Here is a 26294-nt window from a genome sequence, read left to right on the forward strand (position 1 = left end):
CTATTCTATACTATTCTATTCCATACTATACTATCAGAGTAGTTGATATTAAGTTTTACCTTAACCCTGAGCACACAGAGCGACAGCTCAGGAAAGCTAGGTTTCCATGAGTTCAAGTTTTTATGGAACAACATCAAGAAATGGCAGGTGAGTTCAGTCCACTTGTTACATTTTGACAATCGGCACTGTATGAACAATTGTGTGAAATTACGGACATTTCTGTGAAACGTTTGCCTTGAGCTAGAAATGATTTGCATTTATTTGCAAGGCGTTCATATAAAACCACCTACAACTTCAAATAGTCCTCTTACTCCATTAATGTAAGAATGTTGTTTTATAAATGTCATGTTAATACACTCTTAATAAAAGGTGCTGTGAACTTTGACCTCTTGTGTAACCTCATTTCTGTTCTGATTCAGTGCATCTACATATCAAATGACACGGACCGCTCAGGGCTCATCTCCTCACAAGAGCTTCCTGCTACCTTCAAAGCTGCAGGTGAGCTCAGAGATCATGAGAACCGAAACATGGAAATGCATATTTCTTTGTCATCGTAAGGCCTTTATAACAGTGTCATAACAGTGACAACAAATAGCCATGATAACTGATGAAAGCTAGCTAGTTCCTGCATATACACTACCTTTCAAAGTTTGGGGTCACTTAGAAATGTCCTTGTTTTTGAAAGAAAAGCAATTTTTTTGTCCAATAAAAAAACATCAAATTGATTAGAAATACAGTGCAGACATTGTTCATGTTGTAAATGACTATTGTAACTGGAAACAGCTGATTTCTAATTAATTATCTTCATAGGCGTACAGAGGCCCATCATCAGTAATCATCACTCCTGTGTTCCAATGCCACGTTGTGTTAGCTAATCCAAGTTTGTCATTTTAAAAGGCTAATTGATCATTGGAAACCCCTTTTGCAATTATGTTAGCAAAGCTGAAACTGTTGTCCTGATTAAAGTAGCAATAAAACTGTATTTTAGACTAGTTGAGTATCTGGAGCATCAGCATTTGTGGGTTGGATTACAGGTTCAAAATGGCCAGAAATAAAGACTTTCTTCTGAACCTCAACAGTCTGTTCTTGTTCTGAGAAATTAAGGCTAATCAATGCGAGAAATTGCCAAGAAACTGAAGATCTCGTACAAAGCTGTGTACTACTCCCTTCATAGAACAGCGCAAACTGGCTCTAACCAGAATAGAAAGAGGAGTGGGAGGCCCCGGTGCACAACAGGGCAAGAGGACAAGCACATTAGAGTGTCTAGTTTGAGAAACAGATGCCTCATAAGTTCTCAACTGGCAGCTTTATTAAATAGTACCCGCAAAACACCAGTCTCAACGTCAACAGTGAAGATGCAACTCCGGGATGCTGGCCTTCTAGGCAGAGTTGCAAAGAAAAATCCATATCTCAGACTGACCAATAAAAATAAAAGATTAAGATGGGCAAAAGAACACAGACACTGGACAGAGGAACTCTGCCTGGAAGGCCAGCATCCCTGAGTCGCCTCTTCACTGTTGACATTGAGACTGGTGTTTTGCTGGTACTATTTAATGAAGCTGCCAGTTGAGAACTTTTGAGATGTCTGTTTCTCAAACTAGACACTCAAAGGTACTTGTCCTCTTGCTCAGTTATGCACTGGGGCCTCCCACTCCTCTTTATATTCTGGTTAGAGCCCGTTTGCGCTGTTCTGTGAAGGGAGTTGTACACAGCGTTGTATACAGCGTTGTATGAGATCTTTAGTTTCTGGCCATTTCGAGCCTGTAATCCAACCAACAAATGCTGACGCTCCAAATACTCAACTAGTCTACAGAAGGCCAGTTTTATTGCTTCTTTAATCAGAACAACAGTTTTCAACAGTGACCCTACACTCTTGAAAGGTAGTGTATGTGTTTGGTCTCATTGGTGTCTCTCTCCTGTTATGTCCATGTGCAGGCTTCCCTCTCAACGACCAGCTCTTCCAGTTGATGGTACGCAGGTACAGTGATGAACAGGGCAACATGGACTTTGACAACTACATTGGGTGCCTGGTCAGACTGGACGCTATGTGTCGTAAGTGACTGATTCTCAATGCTCCCCTGTTCAGTCCGATTATGTTCTTGATTTCAGACTATTTCCTTTTCATTACCCTTCAGTAATAGTGTTTTGTGCATTTTCAGGAGCTTTCAAGACTCTGGACAAAGATGATGATGGAATCATCAAAGTCAACATCCAGGAGGTAAATTAGGTTTCACTATTTTCTCTTTGCATTTGAACGGTGTGTTTAGGGTTAGGGACCATTTTTAAGATGAATGACTGGATATAGGAACTGAAATTAGACCTAAATAACCACACATCTTTTTGTGTTCTGCTTTCTCCACAGTGGCTTCAGTTGACCATGTACTCATAAAACATCAGGGAAAGCCTACAAAAATCCTACATTCATCTCTTCATTTATCTCTCTCTCTTTCTCTTATTTAAGATTTTTATTTCATATGACCATTGTTATTATTGTTTACAGACGTTCATACGTCATTTAGTCATGAATGTTCATTCAATTCATCACTAGATGGCAGCATTGCAGCAACACCAGGAAAGCACAAATCCACTTTCTGTCCAATAGGCCAAACTCAAATACCTTTCTACATTCCCAAATATTTTAAAGTATTGTGTTTTCCTTTTTTCCAGCAAAACACTTGGTCAAACATTCCATACTGCTATGTAATGTAATATATACATTCTAGTGCTCAATAAAGGGGCAATATTACCTAATACTTGCAGATATCTCATTTATTACAATTTCTAAATGTTCTGCTTTTGCTCATTAAAGAAATGTTCTCTCATATTGTAAATAACTATTTTTGTTTTATTGTAGCTTTTTGACTGACTTTTACAAACCAAGTCAATAATAATGTTGATTGTTATTCAGTTATTCATCACTCTTAACTTCCACCTCTGCCGACTAATAGCCGAATCTTTTCTGCCTATTACTTTTATTTACACACTGCATGGGCAAAATGAGAAGCACAACAGAACAGCGGCTGGTGACGTGCACAGGTCCCCGGACCGTTTCCAGAGCAACGAGAGAGCGGCTGTTCAAGGGGGCGTGATCGCGGAGGAAGGACTAGAGACAATAAAATGAGAGACCACTCGCCGGGATGTAACGTCGAAGATAGAGCCACCAATTGGGTGAGCGGGTGGTAATCGGGGCGTGTCATCGGACTTACCTGGGGGCAGAGCGGACCTGGAAGGCAAGAACAAAAACCTTCGAGATGATGCTGAGGGACCGGGTAGATCAATGAACAAACAGGTGACGGATGTTCCAGTGGATTGTTGGGCAAAGTCGAGGCAAACACAACCACTCATATACATTAAGTTAAAGGTAAGTTTAGAGGCGATTTAACAGTGTTTATCACTTTATAGACGTAGGTGGTTTTTATATAATAATATAGGCTATGTGGAGGCTAAGCTTGACCCATCGCATCAACACTGTTTATTTATTTAAGGCCTAAAAGAGTTACAACAAAGACTGGCTAAATCCACTGTTTGATACGTTTGTGAAAGTTAAATACAAAATAAAAAATATAAGTATCTATTCTTGATGTAAACAAACATGCATGTTACTTGGTACTATGTGAACATTGCAAGAATAGGTCTCATGAAACACAATATGCTGAATCCTCCCATTCCTTGTAGCTGCCCAGTCCTTGATGAGGTGATCAATGCTCTTCTTGAAAACATGTTTCTATAACATCATATTGTCTTATTAGTGTTTTAGTGTAGGGGGTTAGATTATTATTCTAGTAGGGGTGTAGAATTAATGGTATTTACTCATCAGTGGTAATTACTATGGTGGCAGTCCTCTTCAGTGGGTAGCCATGATCCGTGATGTCAGAAGCCATGTTCTGCAGTGGACACTCATCTCTGTCCTTTTCAGGGGCCATGCAGGTTGACATTTACAGCAGGTTAACGTTAGACAAATATATAGCTCTGAGCGGGTTGGCAAACACACATGTTGTCAAATAAACACACACATTGTGTTCAGAATCAGACACTGTATGATACTTTCACAAGTTTGTCATCTGTTGAATTTGAGGGGAATCCAATATTCAGATATGTCCCTTCTGATAGGTTAGGCATTGGCTATGTAATGTACATAGGCTATTCATCCATAGTGGTCACTCAGTTTATAGCGCATGACCAGGGGTTTCCTTTAGTGTTGGTTACGGGGGGGTTGGTGGGTGGCATGACAACTTGCACTTCATCAAGCAACTGTGCACTCATGGAAGATAATATTACACCCTACACCACCACTTAATCAGCCTTTTAAAATGCATCAAAAACATGCCAAAAAGGTGCGAATTTCCCCCTAAAATTTTAGGGGATTTTCCCCTAAGCTATGAATCAGCATGCTTGTCTCATTTCAGCCCTTCTGTTTTATTCGTTCCTCAAACGTGCTATGAGAACACCCTAACTTACTTCCTCTGCTTGTCCTATAACTATGTTGATTGGGACTGTGACTTTCTTTCATATTCGTTCTGTTCTTCTATTTAAGCATACGAAATCAGGCACGTGTCGCACATAATACTTCACAGCTTTTTTTAATAGAGTAAGTTCTGTGTCTAAAAGATAGGCAACCCTGTTATATGTCTCCCTCGTGAGTTGTCAAAATGGCTGTCATGACCATCAACGATGTGATGCGTAGGTGGGTGAGTGGGAGTGCAACAGGAAGCCTTTGGTTGAGATGTATTGTCTGTCTCACTCATCTGTCTATCTGGTACAGCAGATACAGTGGTCATTGAATCAAGGGCAGGAGACAGGAAATCTGCACGGAGATAAAACAGCTCTGGTTCAAAGTTCTCAAAGTCTCATTCCAGGTGTGACTCCACAGAAAACCAGCTTTTCATATGGGCATCCTTTTATTTATTTTTTTAGTTCAAATCAAAATCAAATCAAATGTATTTATATAGCCCTTCTTACATCAGCTGATATCTCAAAGTGCTGTACAGAAACCCAGCCTAAAACCCCAAACAGGAAGCAATGCAGGTGTAGAAGCACGGTGGCTAGGAAAAACTCCTTAGAAAGGCCAAAACCTAGGAAGAAACCTAGAGAGGAACCAGGCTATGAGGGTTCGCCAGTCCTCTTCTGGCTGTGCCGGGTGGAGATTATAACAGAACATGGCCAAGATGTTCAAATGTTCATAAATGACCAGCATGGTCAAATAATAATAATCACAGTAGTTGTCGAGGGTGCAACAGGTCAGCACCTCAGGAGTAAATGTCAGTTGGCTTTTCATAGCCGATCATTCAGAGTAGCTCTACTGCTCCTGCTGTCTCTAGAGAGTTGAAAACAGCAGGTCTGGGACAGGTAGCACGTCCGGTGAACAGGTCAGGGTTCCATAGCCGCAGGCAGAACAGTTGAAACTGGAGCAGCAGCACGGCCAGGTGGACTGGGGACAGCAAGGAGTCATCATGCCAGGTAGTCCTGAGGCATGGTTCTAGGGCTCAGGTCCTCTGAGAGAGAGAAAGAGAGAATTAGAGAGAGCATACTTAAATTCACACAGGACACCGGATAAGACAGGAGAAATACTCGAGATATAACAGACTGACCCTAGCCCCCCGACACATAAACTACTGCAGCATAAATACTGGAGGCTGAGACAGGAGGGGCCAGGAGACACTGTGGTCCCATCTGACGATACCCCCGGACAGGGCCAAACAGGCAGGATATAACCCCACCCACTTTGCCAAAGCACAGCCCCCACACAACTAAAGGGATATCTTTAACCACCAACTTACCATCCTGAGAAAAGGCCGAGTATAGCCCACAAAGATCTCCGCCACGGCACAACCCAAGGGGGTGCGCCAACCCAGACAGGAAGATCACGTCAGTGATTTCACCTTTATTTAACCTGGTAGTTAAATAAACAAGTGAGAACAAGTTTTCATTTACAACTATAACCTGGCCAAGATAAAGCAAAGCAGTGCGACACAAAAAACACAGTTACACATGGGATAAACAAATGTACAGTCAATAACACAATAGGAACATCTATAAACAGGTTGTGCAAATGTAGTAAGATTAGGGAGGGTAAGGCAACAAATGGACCACAGTAGCGAAATAATTACAATTTTACAATTAAACACTGGAGTGATAGATGTGCAGAAGATGAAGGTGCAAGTAGGGGATGAGGTAGTTGGATCGGCTATTTAGAGTTGGGCTGTGTACAGGTGCAATGATCGGTAAACTGCTCTTACAGCTGATGCTTAAAGTTAGTGAGGGAGATATAAGACACTAGCTTCAGTGATTTGTGCAATTCGTTCCAGTCATTGGCAGCAGAGAACTGGAAGGAAAGGCGGCCAAAGGAGGAGTTGGCTTTGGGGATAACTAGTGAAATATACCGGCTGGAGCGTGTGCTATGGCTGGGTGCTGCTATGGTGACCAGAGAGCTGAGATAAGGCGGGGCTTTACCCAGCAAAGACATATAGATGACCTGGAGCCAGTGGGTTTGGTGACGAATATGAAGCGAGGGCCAGCCAACGAGAGCATACAGGTTGCAGTGTTGGGTAGTATATGGGGCTTTGGTGACAAACCGGATGGCACTGTGATAGACTACATCCAATTTGCTGAGTAGAGTGTTGGAAGCTATTTTGTAAATGACATCGCCAAAGTCAAGGATTGGTAGGGAAGTCAGTTTTACGAGGGTATGTTTGGCAGCATGAGTGAAGGATGCTTTGTTGCGAAATAGGAAGCCGATTCTATATCTAATTTTGGATTGGAGATGCTTAATGTGAGTCTGGAAGGAGAGTTTACAGTCTAACCAGACACCTAGGTATTTGTAGGTGTCCACATATTCTAAGTCAGAGCCGTCCAGAGTAGTGATGCTAGACGGGCGGGCGGGTGCAGGCAGCGATCAGTTGAAGAGCATGCATTTAGTTTTACTTGCATTTAAGAGCAGTTGGAGGCCACAGAAGGAGTGTTGTACGGCATTGAATCTCGTCTGGAGGTTCGTTAACACAGTGTCCAAAGAGGGGCCAGAAGTATACATAATGGTGTTGTCTGCGTAAAGGTGGATCAGAGAATCACCAGCAGCAAAAGCAACATCATTGATGTATACAGAGAAAAGAGTTGGCCCGAGAATTGAACCCTGTGGCACCCCCATAGAGACTGCCAGAGGTCTGGACAACAGGCCCTCCGATTTGACACACTGAACTCTATCTGAGAAGTAGTTGGTGAACCAGGCGAGGCAGTCATTTGAGAAACCAAAGCTGTTGAGTCTGCCGATGTCAATCACCGCATTCTCAGAGTCGAAAGCCTTGGCCAGGTCGATGAAGACGGCTGCACAGTATTGTCTTTTATCGATGGCGGTTATGATATCGTTTAGAACCTTGAGCGTGGCTGAGGTGCACCCATCCTTATACAACAACTTCTAACCGTCATCATATATACAGTACTTGTCACAATCTTTGCAGCCCTTCATTCCCAGACAAAACATACTGTTGTTAGTTCTGGTTGTCTCTTTTCTTTCCTTCTGTCTTCCTCCCTCCCCCACATCTCTCCCTCTTTTTCTCTCTCCATTTCTTTCTCTCCCTCTCCTCTTGTCTCTCAGCATGTTGCCTGGGTGAGGCAGGTGGTGATTAATGGTAATTATAAGGAGGCTGCTGCATGGTGCACTGTCATCTCGACTCCCTCACAACAGAATGGAAGGAGTGTATGTGAGATGCATGTACTGTAGGTGAAAGAGTCTGAGGAACAAGAGAGGTTTTGTGAAATAGGCACCAATTATGTTAAGCAATGAATGGAATGTGATCTGAAAGTATAGGCAGTAGAGGCACAGAGTCGAGTGGGGATGGAGAGGGGTGAGGAGAAAACAAGCAGGCTAGAAAATTCAGTGATCAAACTGACATGCCAGGTGCAAATATTCAGGTTTTCAGAACTATGGGGCTCCAATGGCGGCTGAGAGAAAGGCTGTGCAGCCACAGAGTTGAACCAACAGATCATGTTGAAATCATGACTGATCGAATGTGTCCTTAATAGTATTGTTCCATGTCCTCAAGCTCACTCAAAGAGCAATGGGTAATTAGAGGGGACATTTTCTGGGTGATACTGCCTAGATTTTCTAATTACTGTACTCTGCACAAAAACTGCCCATAAAGAGCTCTGCACTGTTGCACTGTTTTCATTGTCTTTACCAGGACTGGTGTCAAAGCCACCTGATGCACTAGCCTTGCTTCTTGGGAAAGAGGCTCCTGAGCAAACCAGACAGACTGTGCTGTCCTTCCGCGGCTTCTGCAGATGTCAGGCAAGATGGCTGCCGACTCGCCCGTGAGGACAGAGCAGGAGGAGCTGCAGAGGAGGGCCAACCAGGTAACAGATGAGGTAATGTCACATATCATCTCAAGAGCACTAACTTCTTTAACTTTGAAATATCAACAACAGAAGGTTCAGTTGCACTTTTTTAAGATCAATACACAATTTCCCCATAGCCGTTGGCTGTTGACCATTGGCCCCCACGATAAAGGGTAAATCATGCCTGGAGCTATAGAAAAGGTTACCTGCCATACCCGGGCATTGTTTTCAGAGTTGCAATATCAAGAGATTACACAGTGACATCACCCTAAGCCACTCTCCCAGAGGGTTTCTTCCCTTGAGTAAAGGTTACTTACTGCACATCACATCTAATTCCCAGTCCAATTACTTCAGCATCAGCAAATTCCCTGGAGAAAGGCCCCAGCATTCTGTACAAACACATTCTTGGCACACAGACCACTGAAATGAGTCTGTTTATGTTTTTAGTACTGTATCTAAGGTAACTAAATCCTCTAATTGTGTCCTGTCTCTCTGACCCTCCTCATCCAGTCCCTGGAGAGTACCCGTCGTATGATGCAGCTAGTAGAGGAGGTATGGGAGACTCAGCACCTGCCACTCACTCTGCCTCTGTTGACCAAATCCCTAATAATGACACGTCATCGTCATTATAATCGCAGTATCTCTGGTTGATTTCTTTTGGCAGCCTACCGATAATGTACTCCATTCATTCAGTCCTTTAACCGAAGAGTCTTCATTTGATTCAATGCAAAAATCATGAACATTATAGCCACATTATGGTGAATCTAATCTAATGCCATTTCTGATCTCAACAGAGCAAAGATTCAGGAATCCGGGCCCTGGTCATGCTGGACGAACAAGGAGGTAATGAAATGGACGTTATATAATCATTTTCTCCCATTGGAAGATGTGGACACATCGATGTCAATCTTACAACAGAAACCTTAGATGGTCCTTGTTCTTGTATGTATATCCATACGTGGGTGCTCATGTTTTTGTCAGTATACTAGATGTGTGTAAGCTATGTGTGTGTCTGCTTTTGTGTGTATGTACTGTATGTGTGTGTTCCCTCCTGTGTCTCTCCTATCCACCCTACTCATGTTCCCCACCTGCCCCATATGGGCAGAGCAACTGGACCGCATCGATGAGGGGATGGATCAAATCAACAAGGATATGAAAGAGGCTGAGAAAAACCTCACTGACATGGCCAAGTGTTGTGGCCTGTGCATCTGGCCCTGCATCAAGTAGGTCTGCCCTGCTCTGTGGACACCTGTCATCTGTGTGTCACCTGAGTGCCCGTCAGGCCAACCGGCAACCAGACAGTCTGTCTGTCCATCCATCCCGCCTCTGCTCCAGTCCATGATTCATTTTGTGTCTGTTTTTGTTTTGCTCCATTATGAGATTGGGTGACTAGAAGTCTGCAGCAAAGTTAACTACAAGAAAATGATGGTCATGTCCCAAAACATTTATATTTTACAAACAGTACATCTTCTACTCACACAATACCAGACATTTTATGGACCTGTGTGTACTATTATTAAATAATTTGTGTCCTGTTCTCAGTTTTGGGGTTTGCACATACCATATTTGTGCAATTGCATTATGCTTGACCGCTGGCTTTCCTTTGTCAGTTGGGGGCTTTGGTGATAGAACAGTTTTGTGTTATATTACGTTCTCCCTCATTCTCCCCACTTTCCTCCACCTCTCCCATTCCTACCCTTCCCTCACGTTTTGCGTTGTCCAGAGCAACTGGAGCGGATTGAGGAGGGCCTGGACCAGATCAACTCGGATATGAAGGAGGCTGAAAAGAACCTCACAGACCTGGGCAAATGCTGCGGTCTGTGTTCCTGTGATAAGTAGGTGTTGGCAGGTGGGAGGGGTCATGAGTGTTAGGAGCAGATGGGGATAACATGGTTCCTTCCTCAAGTATTAATGTGCATGTCTGTGTGCCGGTCTTTACAGTTTGTTTGCCAGTTGTTGCGCATAAGACTCCTTCTTGCTTGGCTTGTCTCTTACTTCCTTCTTCAACATGTCAGGGCTTAGATCATACGTTTTGTTTATTTCATGCAGGTGACCCTTTGTTGTACTCTTGGGTTAACACAATGTACTGTGGTATGAAGATTTGTGTGTATGGCTGTCTGATGTGCTCTGTCCTGTCTGTGCCTCTGCATAGGCTGAAGGACTTTGAGGAGAGTGGTGCCTATAAGAAGGTGTGGGGGAACAACCAGGATGGGGTGGTGTCCGGGCAACCGTCCTCACGCGTGGTGGATGAGAGAGAGCAGATGATCATGAGCGGAGGCTACATAAGCAAGTAATAATGGTCAATGGCATGACAACCCCAATAGCAAGGCAACAAATCCCAATACTCAAAGACGTGCACATGCCCTCACTATTCCTAAGAGAACGACAGCTTATTTTTGTTGTACACACATACAGTAGGCCTATATCACACCATTATGGATATGGGCTAATAATTCAATTTTTTTCTCCATAGAAAAGTATTGGGCCGCTAATTCCAAACAGCGTAAAAAAAAAACATAAAAAAAAACTGTAAAAACGTATTTAATTTTAATAGACAAAAATTATGAATTCAGGAATTTAGATTTCATTGTAATGTTTGAGCATAAGAACACAAAAATGAGTTTAAAACTGCTAAATGTTCACTCAGCTTCATAGCAGAATGTATAGAATTGCAGGAAATTATCTTTGAAACTGCAACATTTCTCTCAGGTCGAGGGAAAAATTTGTAAAATTGCTAGAAATTGGCTTTAAAACACAAATATCCTTTCCGACACAACAGCCACCGAAGCCTTTTTTTGATCCAGAAAAAAATCTTGAACTCTGATGCAGCCTGCACATATTTTTTGGTTTACAAGTATTTTCTGATGCATTTGGCCATTGAAAATACTTGCTCATTTATAGCACCAAGGACTGTGTACCTAACAGAGGCTGTGTGTGGCAGCCGGGGGATATTTACTCTTGTCTATAACACATTGACATATAGGACCAGTCACCTGTCATGTGCGGTAGGAGCACCTGGCCAAACAGAGGACATTTATACAAACCTATGCCCCTCCCTGGATGCAGGGAAAACACGCCTTCCGAAAACAATGATGTACTGAAACTTATGTTAAATGTACAAACTGACATCTGCAAAATCTACATTCTGCCGGTGTGTTTTCTCTTTATCTGTATTTCTGTCTTTATCTTTCTGTCAGGGTGACAAATGATGCACGCGAAGATGAGATGGAGGAGAATCTGGGACATGTAGGCAGCATTATAGGCAACCTGAAGAGCATGGCACTGGACATGGGCAATGAGATCGACACGCAGAATGTCCAGATTGACCGCATTCAGGGCAAGGTCAGTCCTATAGTACTTGCCATACAGCTATTTATTCAATAGCAATAGATGACCAATTCTGTGTTGAACATGAACCTAATGTGTTGTTTTTACAGGCCATTCTCAATGTATCCCGCATCGATGCTGCCAATCAGAAAGCTAATAATCTAATGAAGAGATGAAGAGGAAATCCTCCGTCTCTGCTGTGTGATCTTATCTACTCCCTGTCGTTCTGTGCCAATATGCGTTCAGTGACCCACATAGAAAATCTGCCAAATGATCGTGTATGCCTTATCCTAAAGTCTGAGCAGCAGGGTACACATCATTATTCATACCTAGCTCTACATTAACCCTAGTCTGTTTGCCAGTCTCTGTTCAGTTATTACATTCCACTCTTGGTACTCCATGTCACATGTCACATGACAAAAAAAAAGAGTACAAGAAGTGGAACGCTAGAGAGACTGGTACCCAGATACCCAGCCTGTACCACACTGCTGCCATCTGTTGGCTAGATTATTTTCTAGAAACGAGATACACATCCCCTTCGCTCTTTCACCATCCTCCCTCTGGTCCTCTTTCGATGCCCGTCCTCTATGGAGCCAAATAAGATTGAACGTACAGTACCCGTGAAAAGTTTGGACACACCTACTCATTCAAGGGCTTTTCTTTCTTTTTTTTTTTTACAATTTTCTACATTGTAGAATAATAGTGAAGACATCAAAACTATGAAATAACACATATGGAATCATGTAGTAACCAGAGATTCTTCAAAGTAGCCACCCTTTGCCGTGATGACCGCTTTGCACACTCTTGGCATTCTCCTAACCAGTTTCATGAGGAAAATGCTTTTCCAACAGTCGTGAAGGAGTTCCCACTTGTTGGCTGCTTTTCCTTCACTCGGTCCAACTCATTCCAAACCATCTCAATTGGATTGAGGTCAGGTGATTGTGGAGGCCAGGTCATCTGATGTAGCACTACATCACTCTCCTTCTTGGTGAAATAGCCCTTACACAGCCTGGAGGTGTGTTGGGTCATTGTCCTGTTGAAAAACAAATTATAGTCCCACTAAGCGCAATCCAGATGGGATGGCGTATAACTGCAGAATACTGTGGTAGCTGTGCTGGTTAACTGTGCCTAGAATTCTAAATAAATCACACACCATCACACCTCCTCCATGCTTCACGGTGGGAACCACATGTAGAGATCATCCTCTCACCTACGCCGCACCTCACAAAGACACGGTGGTTGGAACCAAAAATCTCAAATTTGGACTCATCAAAGGACAGATTTCCACCAGTCTAATGTCCATTGCTCGTGTTTCTTGGCCCAAACAAGTCTCTTATTCTTAGTAGTGGTTTCTTTGCAGCAATTTGACCATGAAGGCCTGATTCACTCAGTCTCCTCTGAACAGTTGATGTTGACATGTGTCTGTTACTTGAACTCTGTGAAGCATTTATTTGGGCTGCAATTTCTGAGGCTGGTGACTCAAATGAACTTATTCTCTGCAGCAGAGATAACTCTGGGTCTTACTTTCCTGTGGCTGTCCTCATGAGAGCCAGTTCCGTCATAGCGCTTGATGGTTTTTACAACCGCACTTGAAGAAACTTTCAAAGTTCTTGAAATGTTCTGTATTGACTGACAATGTCTTAAAGTAATGATTGACTGTTGTTTCTCTTTGATTATTTGAGCTGTCCTTGCCATAATATGGACTTGGTCTTTTGCCAAATAGGGCTATCTTCTGTTTACCACCCCTACCTTGTCACAACACAACTGATTGGCTCAAACGCATTAAGAAGGAAAGAAATTCCACAAATTGACTTTTGTCAAGGCACACATATTCATTGAAATGCATTCCAGCTGACTACCTCATGAACTTGGTTGACAGAATGCCAAGAGTGTGCAATGCTGTCATCAAGGCAAAGAATGGCTACTTTGAAGAATCAAATATATATTTTGATTTGTTTAACACTTTTTTGGTTACTACATGATTCCGTGTGTTATTTCATAGTTTTGATTTCTTCACTATTATTCTACAATGTAGAAAATAGTTTTAAAAAATAAAGAAAAAACCTTGAATGAGTAGGTGTGTCCAAACTTTTGACTGGTACTGCACGTATCGTTACAATCGTAAGAAAATCCATACCTAAATTGTTAGGATCGTAAGAAAAGCCATGCGTGAAACAAAATTTAATCTGCGCACATACAAAGCACCATGTTACGATTACGGATGAACATTTTAAGCTTGAACAAATCTTGTGTTGCAATTCTGACATACAATTATACCTTTCACAGTTTTGGCAGTTTCATCTCACCAACAAAAAAACGTACAGCAAACGTCCTGTGAGGAGTGTTACCCGAACAAGCACAACACAGTATATACAAAATAGAAGTCAGGGAAACCGGAAAGGGGTATCCTGCACATTTTCAATTTAAGTCTCCATTTTCTATTACTCCTCAGTTGAATTTACTTCACATTTAGATAGCTAATGTAATGGTTTGTTTGCCAGTGAAAGTCTAGATAGCACTAGCTGAAATATGCCTACAACAGTGAAGTTTCAGTCCGCTAGGTGCATCTCTACTGCATGGATATATCTCTGGGTGACGTGGACATCCCCATGCATGCACCTTATCAAAATATGACTAATTCAATATTGCACCATTCCACTCACTGGGCTCTGTCTGCAATCATAATCAGTAATATATACCAGTGGTGTAAAGTACTTAAGTAAAAATACTTTAAGGAACTACTTAAGTAGTTTAGTGTGGTATCTGTACTTCACTTTATTATTTATATTTTTGAGAACCTTTACTTCACTACATTCCTAAAGAAAATTATGTACTTTTTAATCCATACATTTTACCTGACACTCAAAAGAACTCGTTACACTTATCAAGAGAACATCCCTGGTCACCTCTACTGCCTCTGATCTGGCCGGACTCACTAAACACAAATGCTGTTTTTGAATGATGCCTGAGTGTTGGAGTGTGCCCCTGGCTATGGCTGTGCCATATGGTTTGCTTAATATAAGGAATTTGAAATTATGTATTATTTTACTTTTGATACATACAGTGGGGCAAAAAAGTATTGTCAGCCACCAATTGTGCAAGTTCTCCCACTTAAAAATATGAGAGAGGCCTGTAATTTTCATCATAGGTACACTTCAACTATGACAGACAAAATGAGAAGAAAAAAAAATCCTGAAAATCACATTGTAGGATTTTTAATGAATTTATTTGCACTTAAGTGTATTTCAAACCAAATACTTTTAGACTTTTACTCAAGTAGTATTTTACTGGGTGACTTTTACTTGAATCATTTTCTATTCAGGTATCTTTACTTTTACTCAAGGATGACAATTGGGTACTTTTTCCACCACTGGTATCTACCAGGAATAATGAAACAGATTAATATTAGATGATTGGTGAATCTATGAGTTATGTATGACCACTGGAGTGTTTTCCACTCAAAAAATGTTTTTATAGAATATTTCATCACAACATCTTGCCAAAGCATATTCTGTGGAATAACATGATTTATTTTAATCGGATCATGAACATATGGACTTTGAAATTAACAAGGGAGAGGTTAAACATAGGCTAAGTCTGGCATAAGCTTATTCCCAAACTTTACAATAACTCTGTTGCAGTGGTTTTAGGTAGTCTATTCCTTCCATCGCAACACTGCTGCCCAGTTGAAGAGCTTGTGAGCATGCAGCACCACAGCAGAAAAGCAACCCTCAGCTTCCCTTCTGGAAGCATGCAGATGTATTCGGCCCCCTTGAACTTTGCGACATAGACATTTCGAATTGTACCCCTTTTTCTCCCCAATTTCGTAGTATCCAATTGTTGTAGTAGCTACTATCTTGTCTCATCGCTACAACTCCCGTATGGGCTCGGGAGAGACAAAGGTTGAAAGTCATGCGTCCTCCGATACACAACCAACCAAGCCGCTGCTTCTTTAACACAGTGCACATCCAACCCGGAAGCCAGCCGCACCAATGCGCCGGAGGAAACACCGTGCACCTGGCCACCTTGGTTAGCCGCCACAGGAGTCGCTGGTGCTCGATGAGACAAGGACACTCCCACTGACCAAGCCCTCCCTAACCCGGGCGACGCTAGGCCAAATGTGCATCGCCCCACGGACCTCCCGGTCGCGGCCGGTTACGACAGAGCCTGGGCGCGAACCCAGGGACTCTGATGGCACAGCTGGCGCTGCAGTACAGCGCCCTTAACCACTGCGCCACCCGGGAGGCCCAAAACTGTATTTTTTTTGTGAAGAATCAACAACAAGTGGGACACAATCATGAAGTGGAACGACATTTATTGGATATTTCAAACTTTTTTCACAAATCAAAAACTGAAAAATTGGGCGTGCAAAATTATTCAGCCCCCTTAAGTTAATACTTTGTAGCGCCACCTTGTGCTGCGATTACAGCTGTAAGTCGCTTGGGGTATGTCTCTATCAGTTTTGCGCATCGAGAGACTGAATTTTTTTTCCCATTCCTCCTTGCAAAACAGCTCGAGCTCAGTGAGGTTGGATGGAGAGCATTTGTGAACAGCAGTTTTCAGTTCTTTCCACAGATTCTCGATTGGATTCAGGTCTGGACTTTGACTTGGCCATTCTAACACCTGGATATGTTTATTTTTGAACCATTCCATTGTAGATTTTGCTTTATGATTTGGATCATTGTCTTGTTGGAAGACAAATCTCCGTCCCAGTCTCAGGTCTTTTGCAGACTCCATCAGGTTTTCTTCCAGAATGGTCCTGTATTTGGCTCCATCCATCTTCCCATCAATTTTAACCATCTTCCCTGTCCCTGCTGAAGAAAAGCAGGCCCAAACCATGATGCTGCCACCACCATGTTTGACAGTGGGGATGGTGTGTTCAGCTGTGTTGCTTTTACGCCAAACATAACGTTTTGCATTGTTGCCAAAAAGTTCAATTTTGGTTTCATCTGACCAGAGCACCTTCTTCCACATGTTTGGTGTGTCTCCCAGGTGGCTTGTGGCAAACTTTAAGCAACACTTTTTATGGATATCTTTAAGAAATGGCTTTCTTCTTGCCACTCTTCCATAAAGGCCAGATTTGTGCAATATACGACTGATTGTTGTCCTATGGACAGAGTCTCCCACCTCAGCTGTAGATCTCTGCAGTTCATCCAGAGTGATCATGGGCCTCTTGGCTGCATCTCTGATCAGTCTTCTCCTTGTATGAGCTGAAAGTTTAGAGGGACGGCCAGGTCTTGGTAGATTTGCAGTGGTCTGATACTCCTTCCATTTCAATATTATCGTTTCCACAGTGCTCCTTGGGATGTTTAAAGCTTGGGAAATCTTTTTGTATCCAAATCCGGCTTTAAACCTCTTCACAACAGTATCTCGGACCTGCCTGGTGTGTTCCTTGTTCTTCATGATGCTCTCTGCGCTTTTAACGGACCTCTGAGACTATCACAGTGCAGGTGCATTTATACGGAGACTTGATTACACACAGGTGGATTGTATTTATCATCATTAGTCATTTAGGTCAACATTGGATCATTCAGAGATCCTCACTGAACTTCTGGAGAGAGTTTGCTGCACTGAAAGTAAAGGGGCTGAATAATTTTGCACGCCCAATTTTTCAGTTTTTGATTTGTTAAAAAAGTTTGAAATATCCAATAAATGTCGTTCCACTTCATGATTGTGTCCCACTTGTTGTTGATTCTTCACAAAAAATACAGTTTTATATCTTTATGTTTGAAGCCTGAAATGTGGCAAAAGGTCGCAAAGTTCAAGGGGGCCGAATACTTTCGCAAGGCACTGTAGGCCTTTTTGCCTACTAGCCAAATAGTGCAGAGCATGCATGATAGGTGCAACTCGTCACTCCAACATATTTGAACATTTAATTCATCCTTCTTTCAGTTCAGTCAGTCAGTATGTCATCCCTTCAGTCATTTGTCTGAGCTGCAATATGAACTAAATCAAAGAGAATAGAACAGTCATCCAGTTGTTTATTGAAATCCATGTGTATTCAAAATTATCCAAAGTTCTTTAGCCTGTCACTATAATAATTCTATGTTAATTTTAGGCCAATCCAAATAAAAAAATAGGCCTTCAACATGTAGACATTGCAATTTAGGCTATAATTTTGGGTGCTGGTGTCTTGCAGAATCATTTTAAAGGGGAGATCAAGCTGATCCTAACTGTTATAGGCCAATTTCTATTTGTCCCTGTTGATCAAGTGTTGGAAAAACTTGTCAATAATCAACTTACTGGCTTTCTTGATGTTTATAGTATTCTCTCTGGTATGCAATCTACTTTCCGCTCAGGCTATGGATGTTTCACTGCAGCCTTAAAGGTCCTAAATGATGCCACCATTACCCTTGATTCTAAACAATGGTGTGCTGCTTTTTTTTGACTTGGCAAAAAGCTTTTGATACGGTAGACCATTACATTCTTGTGGGTCGGCTAAGGAGTATTGGTGTCTCTGAGAGGTCTTTGGCTTGGTTTTCTAACTACCTCTCTCAAAGAGTGCAGTGTATAAAATCAGAACATCTGTTGTCTCAGCCACTGCCTGTCACCAAGGGAGTACCCCAAGGCTGGATCCTAGGCCCCACACTCTTCTCAATTTACATCAACAACATTGCTTAGGTAGTAGGAAGCTCTCTCATCCATTTATATGCAGAGGATACAGTCTTATACTTTGCTGCCCCCCGGATTTTGGGTTAAATGCTTTCTCAGTGTCCAACAAGCTTTCTCTACCCTTAACCTTGTTCTGAACAAAGGTCATGTGATTCAGTAAGAAGAATGCCCCTCTCGCCACAAGTGTGATTACTGCCTCTGAGGGTTTAGAGCTTGAGGTAGTCACCTCATACAAGTACTTGGGAGTATGGCTAGACTGTACAGTGTCATTCTCTCAGCACATATCAAAGCTGCAGGCTAAGGTTAAATCCAGACTTGGTTACAAACTAACTCTGATTCAGATGACCATCCCACCCATGCTAGATTATGGAGACGTAATTAATAGATAGGGTGCTCTCTAGCGGCTAGATGTTCTTTATCATTAGGCCATTAGATTTGCCACCAATGCTCCTTATAGGACACATCACTGTGTCATCTCTGTTTGCCTGTCGCAAGACCCACTGGTTGATGCTTATTTATAAAACCCTCTCAGGCCTCACTCCCCCCTATCTGAAATACCTACTGCAGCCCTCATCCTCCACATACAACACACACGTCCCTGGGTCGCTCCTCTTTTCAGTTTGCTGCAGCTGGTGACCGGAATGAGCTGCAAAAGACATTCAATATAGACAGTTTTATCTCAATCTCTTCATTCAAATCAAAAACTCAATCATGGACACTCTTAGTGACAGTTGTGGAGGCTTTGTGTGATGTATTGTTGTCTACCTTCTTGCCCTTTGTGCTGTTGTCTTAGTCCAATAATGTTCGTACCATGTTTTGTGCTGCTGCCATGTTGTGTTGCTACCATCTTGTTGTCATGTTGTATTGTTACTATGCTGTGTTGTCATGTGTTGCTGCCATGCTATGTTGTTGTCTTACTGTAGGTCTCTCTTTATGTAATGACACTGTGTCTCTCTTGTCATGATGTGTGTTTTGTCCAAAATGTTTATTTAATAAAAAATGGTTTATCTCAGCCCCACCTCTGCAGGAGGCCTTTTGGTAGGCTGTCATTGTAAATAAGAATGTGTTCTTAACTGACTTGCCTAGTTAAATAAAGATTAAATACAATTAAAATAAATAAAAACTTGCATTTTATAGCTGTTTTTAGTATAGGGCTCCCCTTAATAAAAATAAACCCTAGCTCGCAGGCCTCTAAATACATTTTAAAATAGTTGAAGAAGCACGTGCAGTGGCTGATAGGGAAAACAGATCCGGCAATAAGAATAGGCTTTCGATAGTCTTGACCATTTGGGTCATTTCGGTTCTTCTAGACAAGGCTCTTCTGTGTCTTTATCATTCTCACACAAGTCATTTCCTGAAAGCCCAAGCCTATTCTACGTCATCTACTGGTATTGAATTGAATTTACTTTGGGTAACAGACATATACAACAAAATGTACGATGTGGACCCAGAGGATATCACTTGAAAGTATGAATTAAAACGCTTGTTTCCAAAGTGGTCCTCAATGGTAAAAACAATAGCACATATAATGATTAAAAGGCAAGACAAAATTACAAACAACCATAAATACATTAATTTATTTTGACATCCTAAAAAGTGGCCCTATTCACTGCACTTTTCCCCCCTTACCTTAAAAATCAACCATATTAATTTTGCATTAAAACAATCTATCCATTGCACATCATACCGGTCCTTCAAATCAATACACCCGACCAGCAGTAGGGGTCACAAAGGGCAGTGGAGTGGTTTCTCTTACTTAAGACAACCTTATACAAATTAAAACCGTTGCCTGCTTTTTAAAGCAATTTGTACTTTTTCTTTGCTTGTTTTCCAGGGGGAAGCTATTCCATAGACAAATGCCTGTATAGAAAAACGTGCTCCTCGCAGTACTGTTTACTCTTACGCAGTACTGATTTTACAAGACATAACACTAGCTCTGGTATTGTAACTGTGTTGGTTATAGACCATATCAACGTGGTTTTTCTTATAACCTGGGGCACGATCATTAAGATGTCAAACATATGATTGAGTTTAAGTTGGTCCACTCTGGACTCCAAAGGCAACAAGCCCACCTCCCGGAACTCCAGTACCCCTATGTGGTCCTGGGCGGGACATTCAGCATATACCTGATAACATTTTTTGATAGCCCACTATACCAAGCAGAGCAGACATAATCAAAATGACATGGAATCAAGGTTGAGACAAGCATTTTCTTCACTTTGATGTTAAAATATCTAACGTAACGCATTAGTTTCGCTTCCCCACCCGCCATTTTTAAAAAGACCCGACGGGGCTCATTGCCTTCTTGAATCATGGAGAAACGGGCAGCGTGGGGGTCATGTAATTGATTCTGTTGGAAAGGGGAGAAATTGTGCTTTACAATGGTATTGACATTACAGTTGATCTGGAAGTATTACGTTTTTGGGGTGCTAAAATAAGGTAAATTGTACGGACCAAGGCGATGTTCAAAAGTGAGTGAGTTTACGTTATTGTTACGATATCAAAAATGTCCATTTGTTTGCCATTTTAGAAAGAATTTTGGCAGCAATCTGGGATTGAAAAGGGATTGATCTAGGGACACACCAAGATAAGTTACACTTGTTTTAGATTCAATCTCCTTGCCTGTACAGTTTACCTTTATCTTGTTAGCCCTAAGCAATCTACAGAACAAGAATAGACTGACGCGTTTCAGAAGAAAGTCTTTGTGTCTGGCCATTTTGAGCCTGCCACAAATACTGATGCTCCAGATAATCAACTAGTCTAAAGAAGGCCAGTTTTATTGCTTCTTTAATCAGAACAACAGTTTTCAGCTGTGCTAACATAATTGCAAAAGGGTTTTCTAATGATCAATTAGCCTTTTAAGATGATAAACTTGGATTAGCTAACACAACGTGCCATTGGAACACAGGAGCGATGGTTGCTGATAATGGGCCTCTGTACGCCTATGTAGATATTCCATTTTAAAAATCAGCCGTTTTCAGCTACAATAGTCATTTACAACATTAACAATATCTACACTGTATTTCTGATCAATTTGATGTTATTTTAATGGACAACAAATGTGCTTTTCTTTCAAAAACAAGGACATTTCTAAGTGACCCCAAACTTTCAAATGGTAGTGGTCATTCAACCTTTGGCAGGTATCTGGCTCCATAGTCCCCTTTCGATGCAGAAGGCATCAGTGGAATTGGGTTGCTATGCTTGTTCAAATCAAATCAAATGTTATTGTCACATGCGCTGAATACAACGCTTACTTATTTGTGGTCACCAGGCAGACAAAAGAAATTGGGAAGGGATCAACATTCTGTGTTTGCTTTGCTTTGAACACTTTAATGAATTTTATCTGTCAATGAGGACAATAGTTTTTTTAAATGCACTTTATAGCTCCGTTTTCATTTTTATTTATTTAACAACAGTTGCTTAATGGCAGACTGCATTCTCCCATGTAGTTTGTGTTGATATTGTGAACTGGACTTACAGATAAATGTATCTAGCAATTGACATGTTTGAGTTTTCGTTAAGACTATATTAGCACTTCAATATAGCTGATGTCAAACTTGGTTTCCATTACACAGTTTCCTAATTGTCATAACATCAAGTAGGCTAGACCCACATCCTCCCAATATTACATCCCTCTGATGTTGTGTTAATTTGCAAACTTCAAAATGAATTAATTCACTCATATACAGGATACATATAGACTGGTATTGTAATTCTGTATATACATTATTAAATTAAGCTAGCATTAAATTGCAAGTTATTGTGATCTTTTGCATAGACCGCGTGGCCTAATGGATAAGGCGTCTGACTTCGAATCAGAAGATTGAGGGTTCGAGTCCCTTCGTGGTCGTTTAACTTCTCTAGCGTAATTTATTTAAATATGTTGCCAATGTCACTACATTAGTATTGTCATGTCTCTTGAAGCCAAAACAATTATGGATTATTGACATTGAGCCTATTTTGTTTTAGATTGATTAGCGACTGATTTCCGCTCGTGTATGCTATATTCTTACAATTCGGTAACCTAGTATTTAAGGCCGTCATATGTTTTAGTAGCAACATGATTTGGTTGAGGAATGTCACCACAGGGTGTGTACTCGTTCAATCAATGACTGTACGTTATTATGTAACAATTGTAGCAGTGATTGATGCACGTTGAACTGTAGTGTGGCCATTCTTGGCATCATACCAAATTCGTATTCTGGTAAGATTTCGTAATGTTGCGCTCGTGGCCGCCTGTAGGTCATGGAAAATGCGCGATCAGAGTCTGCGCAACTCAGCGTTCTTCTCGTCGTCTGTGCGAAGTTTATGAAGCTGCACTGCAAGAGGAGAAAAAAAAACATTCGTCACTCTATTGGTAATTCCTGCTCTATCCAATGAATCACAACTTCACATTTGTTGTTGCTAACTCTTTTGTCAAGGTGATTAATTACTAAGCTAGTTAACGTTTCTATATCAACAAACAATCTGCAAAAAACGCGGACGACCTACGTTAGCTAGCTAGCGTTAGCTCGCTAGCGACCGACATTAGCTAACGTTCTTTCAAAATGGTAGCTAGCTAGGCAGAATGCGTAGGAAAATCTCGCTATTGGTTTATCAATTAATCCACAACATATTTGTAATGATCTCTGTTCGTTTTCAAATTGGTATTTTGTCCCCTTCGTTGCATGGCAGGATGCACGTTTACCGTGGTTGAAAACACTGGCCTTCGAAGTACCGCAAAATAATGTAGTTGGCTACATTCAGCGTAGAGTACACAAGGGGGGCTCAACAAAGAACCAGGAAGCATAATGCTCATTGGCCTAGCAAGAGAGTGTAAGATTGAAGCTGCTAATTATACGAATGGTTAATTTAAAGACGTACCCACATTTAATTCCCATGCAGAGTTTTATTTTTTACAACGAATTATTATGTCAATTGTCAGGTATTATTGGCAATAGTAATGGTGTCGTGACTACTGGAATGTATGCCTAGCCTACAATTTTTTAATAAAGAGGATGCATTACAGAAGTCATGTTTTAGGCACACTTAGGGATGGATCCCTGGTCTACCCATTGATACGCATATTATTTTCCCACAGAACAAAAATCTTACCCAAACATTTTATAAATTCAATGCACTCTTTACTTTATTCTATAATATATGCATAATAATAAATAATATATGCCATTTAGCAGATGCTTTTATCCATAGCAACTTAAACGTGTGCATACATTTTTACGCAGGCATGGTCCAGGGAATCAAACCCACTACCCTGGCGTTGCAAGCACCATGCTCTACAAACTGAGCTACATAGTCTCTTATAACACAGGGATTCCTATCAGTTGTGTGTTTTACATTTTGTTCTCTCCTGCAGGCTGACAGTGCCAGGGGTGGTGCCCTCTCAGGTATAGGTCTCTTGGGCGTGTAAACAGGACAGGCCAAGGGCTGTTAGGAGTGCAACATGAATTTTAAATTCACCTATAGCGAAATAGAGGAACTTGGGGGCAACTTGCCCATGAAGAAAAGGAAGTCACGCTTCACCTTCGATGAAGTCCATCTGCTGCTGACTGAAGTCAAAAGAAACAGGCACATCCTCGTAAGTAAGTACCTCCCCTCAGTGTGTACTGTGGGCACAAATTACATGATTTGATACATTTACGAAGTTTATGCATAGCAATGTGTGAAGCCTTTATTCATGATCAGCATGAAGCACTCAAAATAGACACGTTTGCTTTGCATTTGTTTGTCTCTTGTTCCCTGCTTGCCTTTTATCCTTGGTGTGCTATTATCTGGTCACCCACCACAGGCAAGTTCAACCAAGGCGCCTCGTCAGACCTGAGGAAGCGAACATGGGCGGACATCGCGATTCACATCAACAAAATTAGCGAGTGCCAACGGGAGGTCATGGAGATCGTCAAGAAGTGGGCGGACCTAAAGTGCGATGCCAAGCGTAGGATGGTGGCCATGCGAGGGCCTAACGGTGTCCGTATCTCCCAGAACCTGTCGCCGGTGGAGAAAATGGTGCACGAGATACTATCCATGTCCCCTCCGAACAAGGCCACCATGGGCAGTATGAATGATGAAACTGAGGAGAATGACTTTGGTGACATGTCAGGGATGTCGACTCGCTCCTCTGGCACCTCTAATGGTATGGCTGGCCTTCATCACATGGCTATGCCTGTCACCAGCCCCCACGCGATGGGCTCCTCTATGTCTCCTTTCTCAACTCCGGATAAAGATATTGGCATGTTCTCTCCGATGCCATTTGGCCGTGAGTCTTTCCTGTATTCAGAACAATGTTTCTCTTTTTCTCATGAGCTCTTTCTCCCCAACACTCATGCATTCAACACACTCTATTCACATGTTGTATTGATTATTATTATCTTCTTTGTCATATTTTTTTATTGTCCTTTTAGGGGATCCTCAGTCATTTCATGATTTTTCATTCATGAAACCAGTCGATGAAGGTAAAACTCTTTCTCTCGCACTTTGTTGTTGGTAAAAGTGTTTGCACCTAGGTTTCCGTGTAATTATGCATCTATGAACTGTGTGTATTCACATTGTGTTTATGTATTGCCCATAGACGACAGTCTGGGATTTGAGGACCTAGAAGAGGAGCCGCGGCACATGGGCTCCTTCCGCCCCCCTGCTGAGCCTCGTCGCACCTACTCCAGATTCGCTGCCTCTTCCACCGCTGTGTCTTCCTCCATAGCTACCTCCTCGTCCTCCCACCCAGCTCACTCCTCTTCCTTTCTCCCTGCTCCTCTCTCCTCTTCCACCTCTACAGGGTCTGTCATGGGGCAGGGGGCAATCCGGAAGCAGCTAGCCCACAGTGCCTCCCTCAGTCTCAAGGAGCAGCAGGCCACTACTGCCCTGCTAGGGGCCGTGTCGGGGTCTTTGGGGGCCCTGGCCCAGTCCGTGCAGCAGCTGGTGGAGTCGCAGCAGGAGTTTGTACGCGACTCCCTGCAGATGCAGCGAGAGACTGTGAGCGTCCTGCGAGACTTCTCCACCAATGCCCTGGCTCTCCTGCGGGACAAGGTCAACGGCCACCCACCGCCTTAACTCCCAGTTCACCAACAAAACACAACACACACACGGACCCTACCTGTGAAGTGCTTGCCCGTGGACCGAGATCATGTCATTAATACTATTTGCTGATTCACCTTGAGAATGAGTATGCTGCCACTAGTATAGAGAGTACTGAATAGCAGGAAGCCCAAATAAAATGATGAATATCTTTATATACTGGAGATGATCTTTCTAACCAGTGACTGGTTTATTGTTACTTTTGATTAAAAAGAGCAATGCATCCATGTGTCATGGTTCCAGAATTATGGTAAATCATATTTTTTGTAATTTTTTTTTTTACTGAATGAAACAAGACTGGACATTGCAAGTATGTTTGTCAGAGAAAACTTGTGCAATACTCTAAAAACGCTTTTCGAGTGTAAGCGAACTGTTGATCTGCTCCTATTTTGTTTTACATAGCCTTGTTTGCAGGCTTCCTCTAACAAGTATGCAATGACCGGTCATCCACACACATTCCAAGCATAACCAGCCACATTTATAGATGAATTTGGATCAAATGAATTATATGACTAAGAAAAAGAGCAGCACGTACATGTGGAAAGTATGAATGAGATTTGATCTGCCAACCTCTGTCATTACTATCCAAAAGTTAGGTGGTTTGGTTTTCAAACGGGCAATAAATCCCACTACAACTACAAGACGACTAAATAGAAACTGGCCATATTTGTAGCATTTGCACTTCAATTTAATGTATTTTCATTTTGTATTGAGTTTAAATTATGAGTGTCTAACTTTTTAGAAAAGTTTTGAGTTATATTTTGTCAATGCTGAAGAAATGTGTTTTTATGAAAAAGTTAACCTTTTTCACTGAACTTCAATTAACTTTTTGTTTTTCCAGACTGAATGATTTTTAAAACATACTCTAGACTACTGTACTGTAACATGTAATGTGTGACTCCTTCAACCAAATCTTGAGAATAAAACAACCTGTTTTTAACCTATTTGTTCCTGGAGGC

The 26294-nt window shown here is 41.8% G+C and overlaps 3 protein-coding genes, 1 long non-coding RNA gene and 1 other non-coding gene across 8 annotated transcripts in view; 4 read left to right on the plus strand and 1 right to left on the minus strand.

Moving 5' to 3' along the window:
* LOC110507494 (calpain small subunit 1-like) overlaps positions 1-2822 on the plus strand; it is a 5530-nt gene extending 2708 nt beyond the window's left edge. For all 3 annotated transcript variants that reach the window (XM_021587515.2, XM_036965000.1, XM_021587516.2), the window contains exons 7-11: positions 79-147; positions 420-498; positions 1936-2052; positions 2160-2218; positions 2363-2822. In XM_021587515.2, coding sequence (XP_021443190.2) covers positions 79-147; positions 420-498; positions 1936-2052; positions 2160-2218; positions 2363-2389 — 351 coding nt within the window. In that variant the 3' untranslated portion in view covers positions 2390-2822. The remainder of the gene's footprint in view (positions 1-78; positions 148-419; positions 499-1935; positions 2053-2159; positions 2219-2362) is intronic.
* A 307-nt stretch (positions 2823-3129) lies between these two features.
* On the plus strand, positions 3130-12082 carry LOC110507495 (synaptosomal-associated protein 25-like). The gene is made up of 8 exons (XM_021587517.2): positions 3130-3361; positions 8175-8358; positions 8839-8880; positions 9123-9171; positions 10052-10163; positions 10481-10618; positions 11526-11670; positions 11766-12082. Exons 2-8 carry the CDS (start codon positions 8275-8277, stop codon positions 11829-11831), a joined length of 636 nt encoding a protein of 211 aa, XP_021443192.1. The 5' UTR covers positions 3130-3361; positions 8175-8274; the 3' UTR covers positions 11832-12082.
* Positions 12083-18824: 6742 nt separating this feature from the next.
* LOC110507498 lies at positions 18825-23406 on the minus strand. Its single transcript, XR_002471137.2, has 3 exons — positions 22955-23406; positions 22457-22586; positions 18825-20617 (listed from the first exon to the last, which is right to left on the minus strand). It is a non-coding gene; the product is annotated as an uncharacterized LOC110507498 (long non-coding RNA).
* On the plus strand, positions 22045-22117 carry trnar-ucg. Its single transcript has one exon. It is a non-coding gene; the product is annotated as a tRNA-Arg (tRNA).
* On the plus strand, positions 22493-26275 carry LOC110507496. Of its 2 annotated transcripts, none has more exons than XM_021587518.2 (5): positions 22493-22624; positions 23624-23849; positions 24056-24520; positions 24666-24716; positions 24833-26275. In XM_021587518.2, exons 2-5 carry the CDS (start codon positions 23711-23713, stop codon positions 25309-25311), a joined length of 1134 nt encoding a protein of 377 aa, XP_021443193.2. In that variant the 5' UTR covers positions 22493-22624; positions 23624-23710; the 3' UTR covers positions 25312-26275. The 2 variants fall into 2 exon arrangements, with proteins under 2 accessions (XP_021443193.2, XP_036821600.1); XM_036965705.1 differs by having other exon boundaries at positions 22557-22688.
* Positions 26276-26294: the final 19 nt, after the last annotated feature.

This window comes from Oncorhynchus mykiss, chromosome 27 (genome assembly GCF_013265735.2).
Source record: "Oncorhynchus mykiss isolate Arlee chromosome 27, USDA_OmykA_1.1, whole genome shotgun sequence".
Lineage (NCBI taxonomy): Eukaryota > Metazoa > Chordata > Actinopteri > Salmoniformes > Salmonidae > Oncorhynchus > Oncorhynchus mykiss.

Excerpts from the sequence above, each read along its gene's own strand:
- LOC110507496 (XM_021587518.2), top strand. The coding sequence starts at position 23,711 with ATGAATTTTAAATTCACCTATAGCGAAATAGAGGAACTTGGGGGCAAC. Across the intron at positions 24,521-24,665 it reads CTCTCCGATGCCATTTGGCC|GGGATCCTCAGTCATTTCAT; the intron begins GTGAGTCTTTCC and ends TTGTCCTTTTAG. Across the intron at positions 24,717-24,832 it reads CATGAAACCAGTCGATGAAG|ACGACAGTCTGGGATTTGAG; the intron begins GTAAAACTCTTT and ends TATTGCCCATAG.
- LOC110507495 (XM_021587517.2), top strand. The coding sequence starts at position 8,275 with ATGTCAGGCAAGATGGCTGCCGACTCGCCCGTGAGGACAGAGCAGGAG. Across the intron at positions 8,881-9,122 it reads TGATGCAGCTAGTAGAGGAG|AGCAAAGATTCAGGAATCCG; the intron begins GTATGGGAGACT and ends TGATCTCAACAG. Across the intron at positions 10,164-10,480 it reads GGTCTGTGTTCCTGTGATAA|GCTGAAGGACTTTGAGGAGA; the intron begins GTAGGTGTTGGC and ends GCCTCTGCATAG.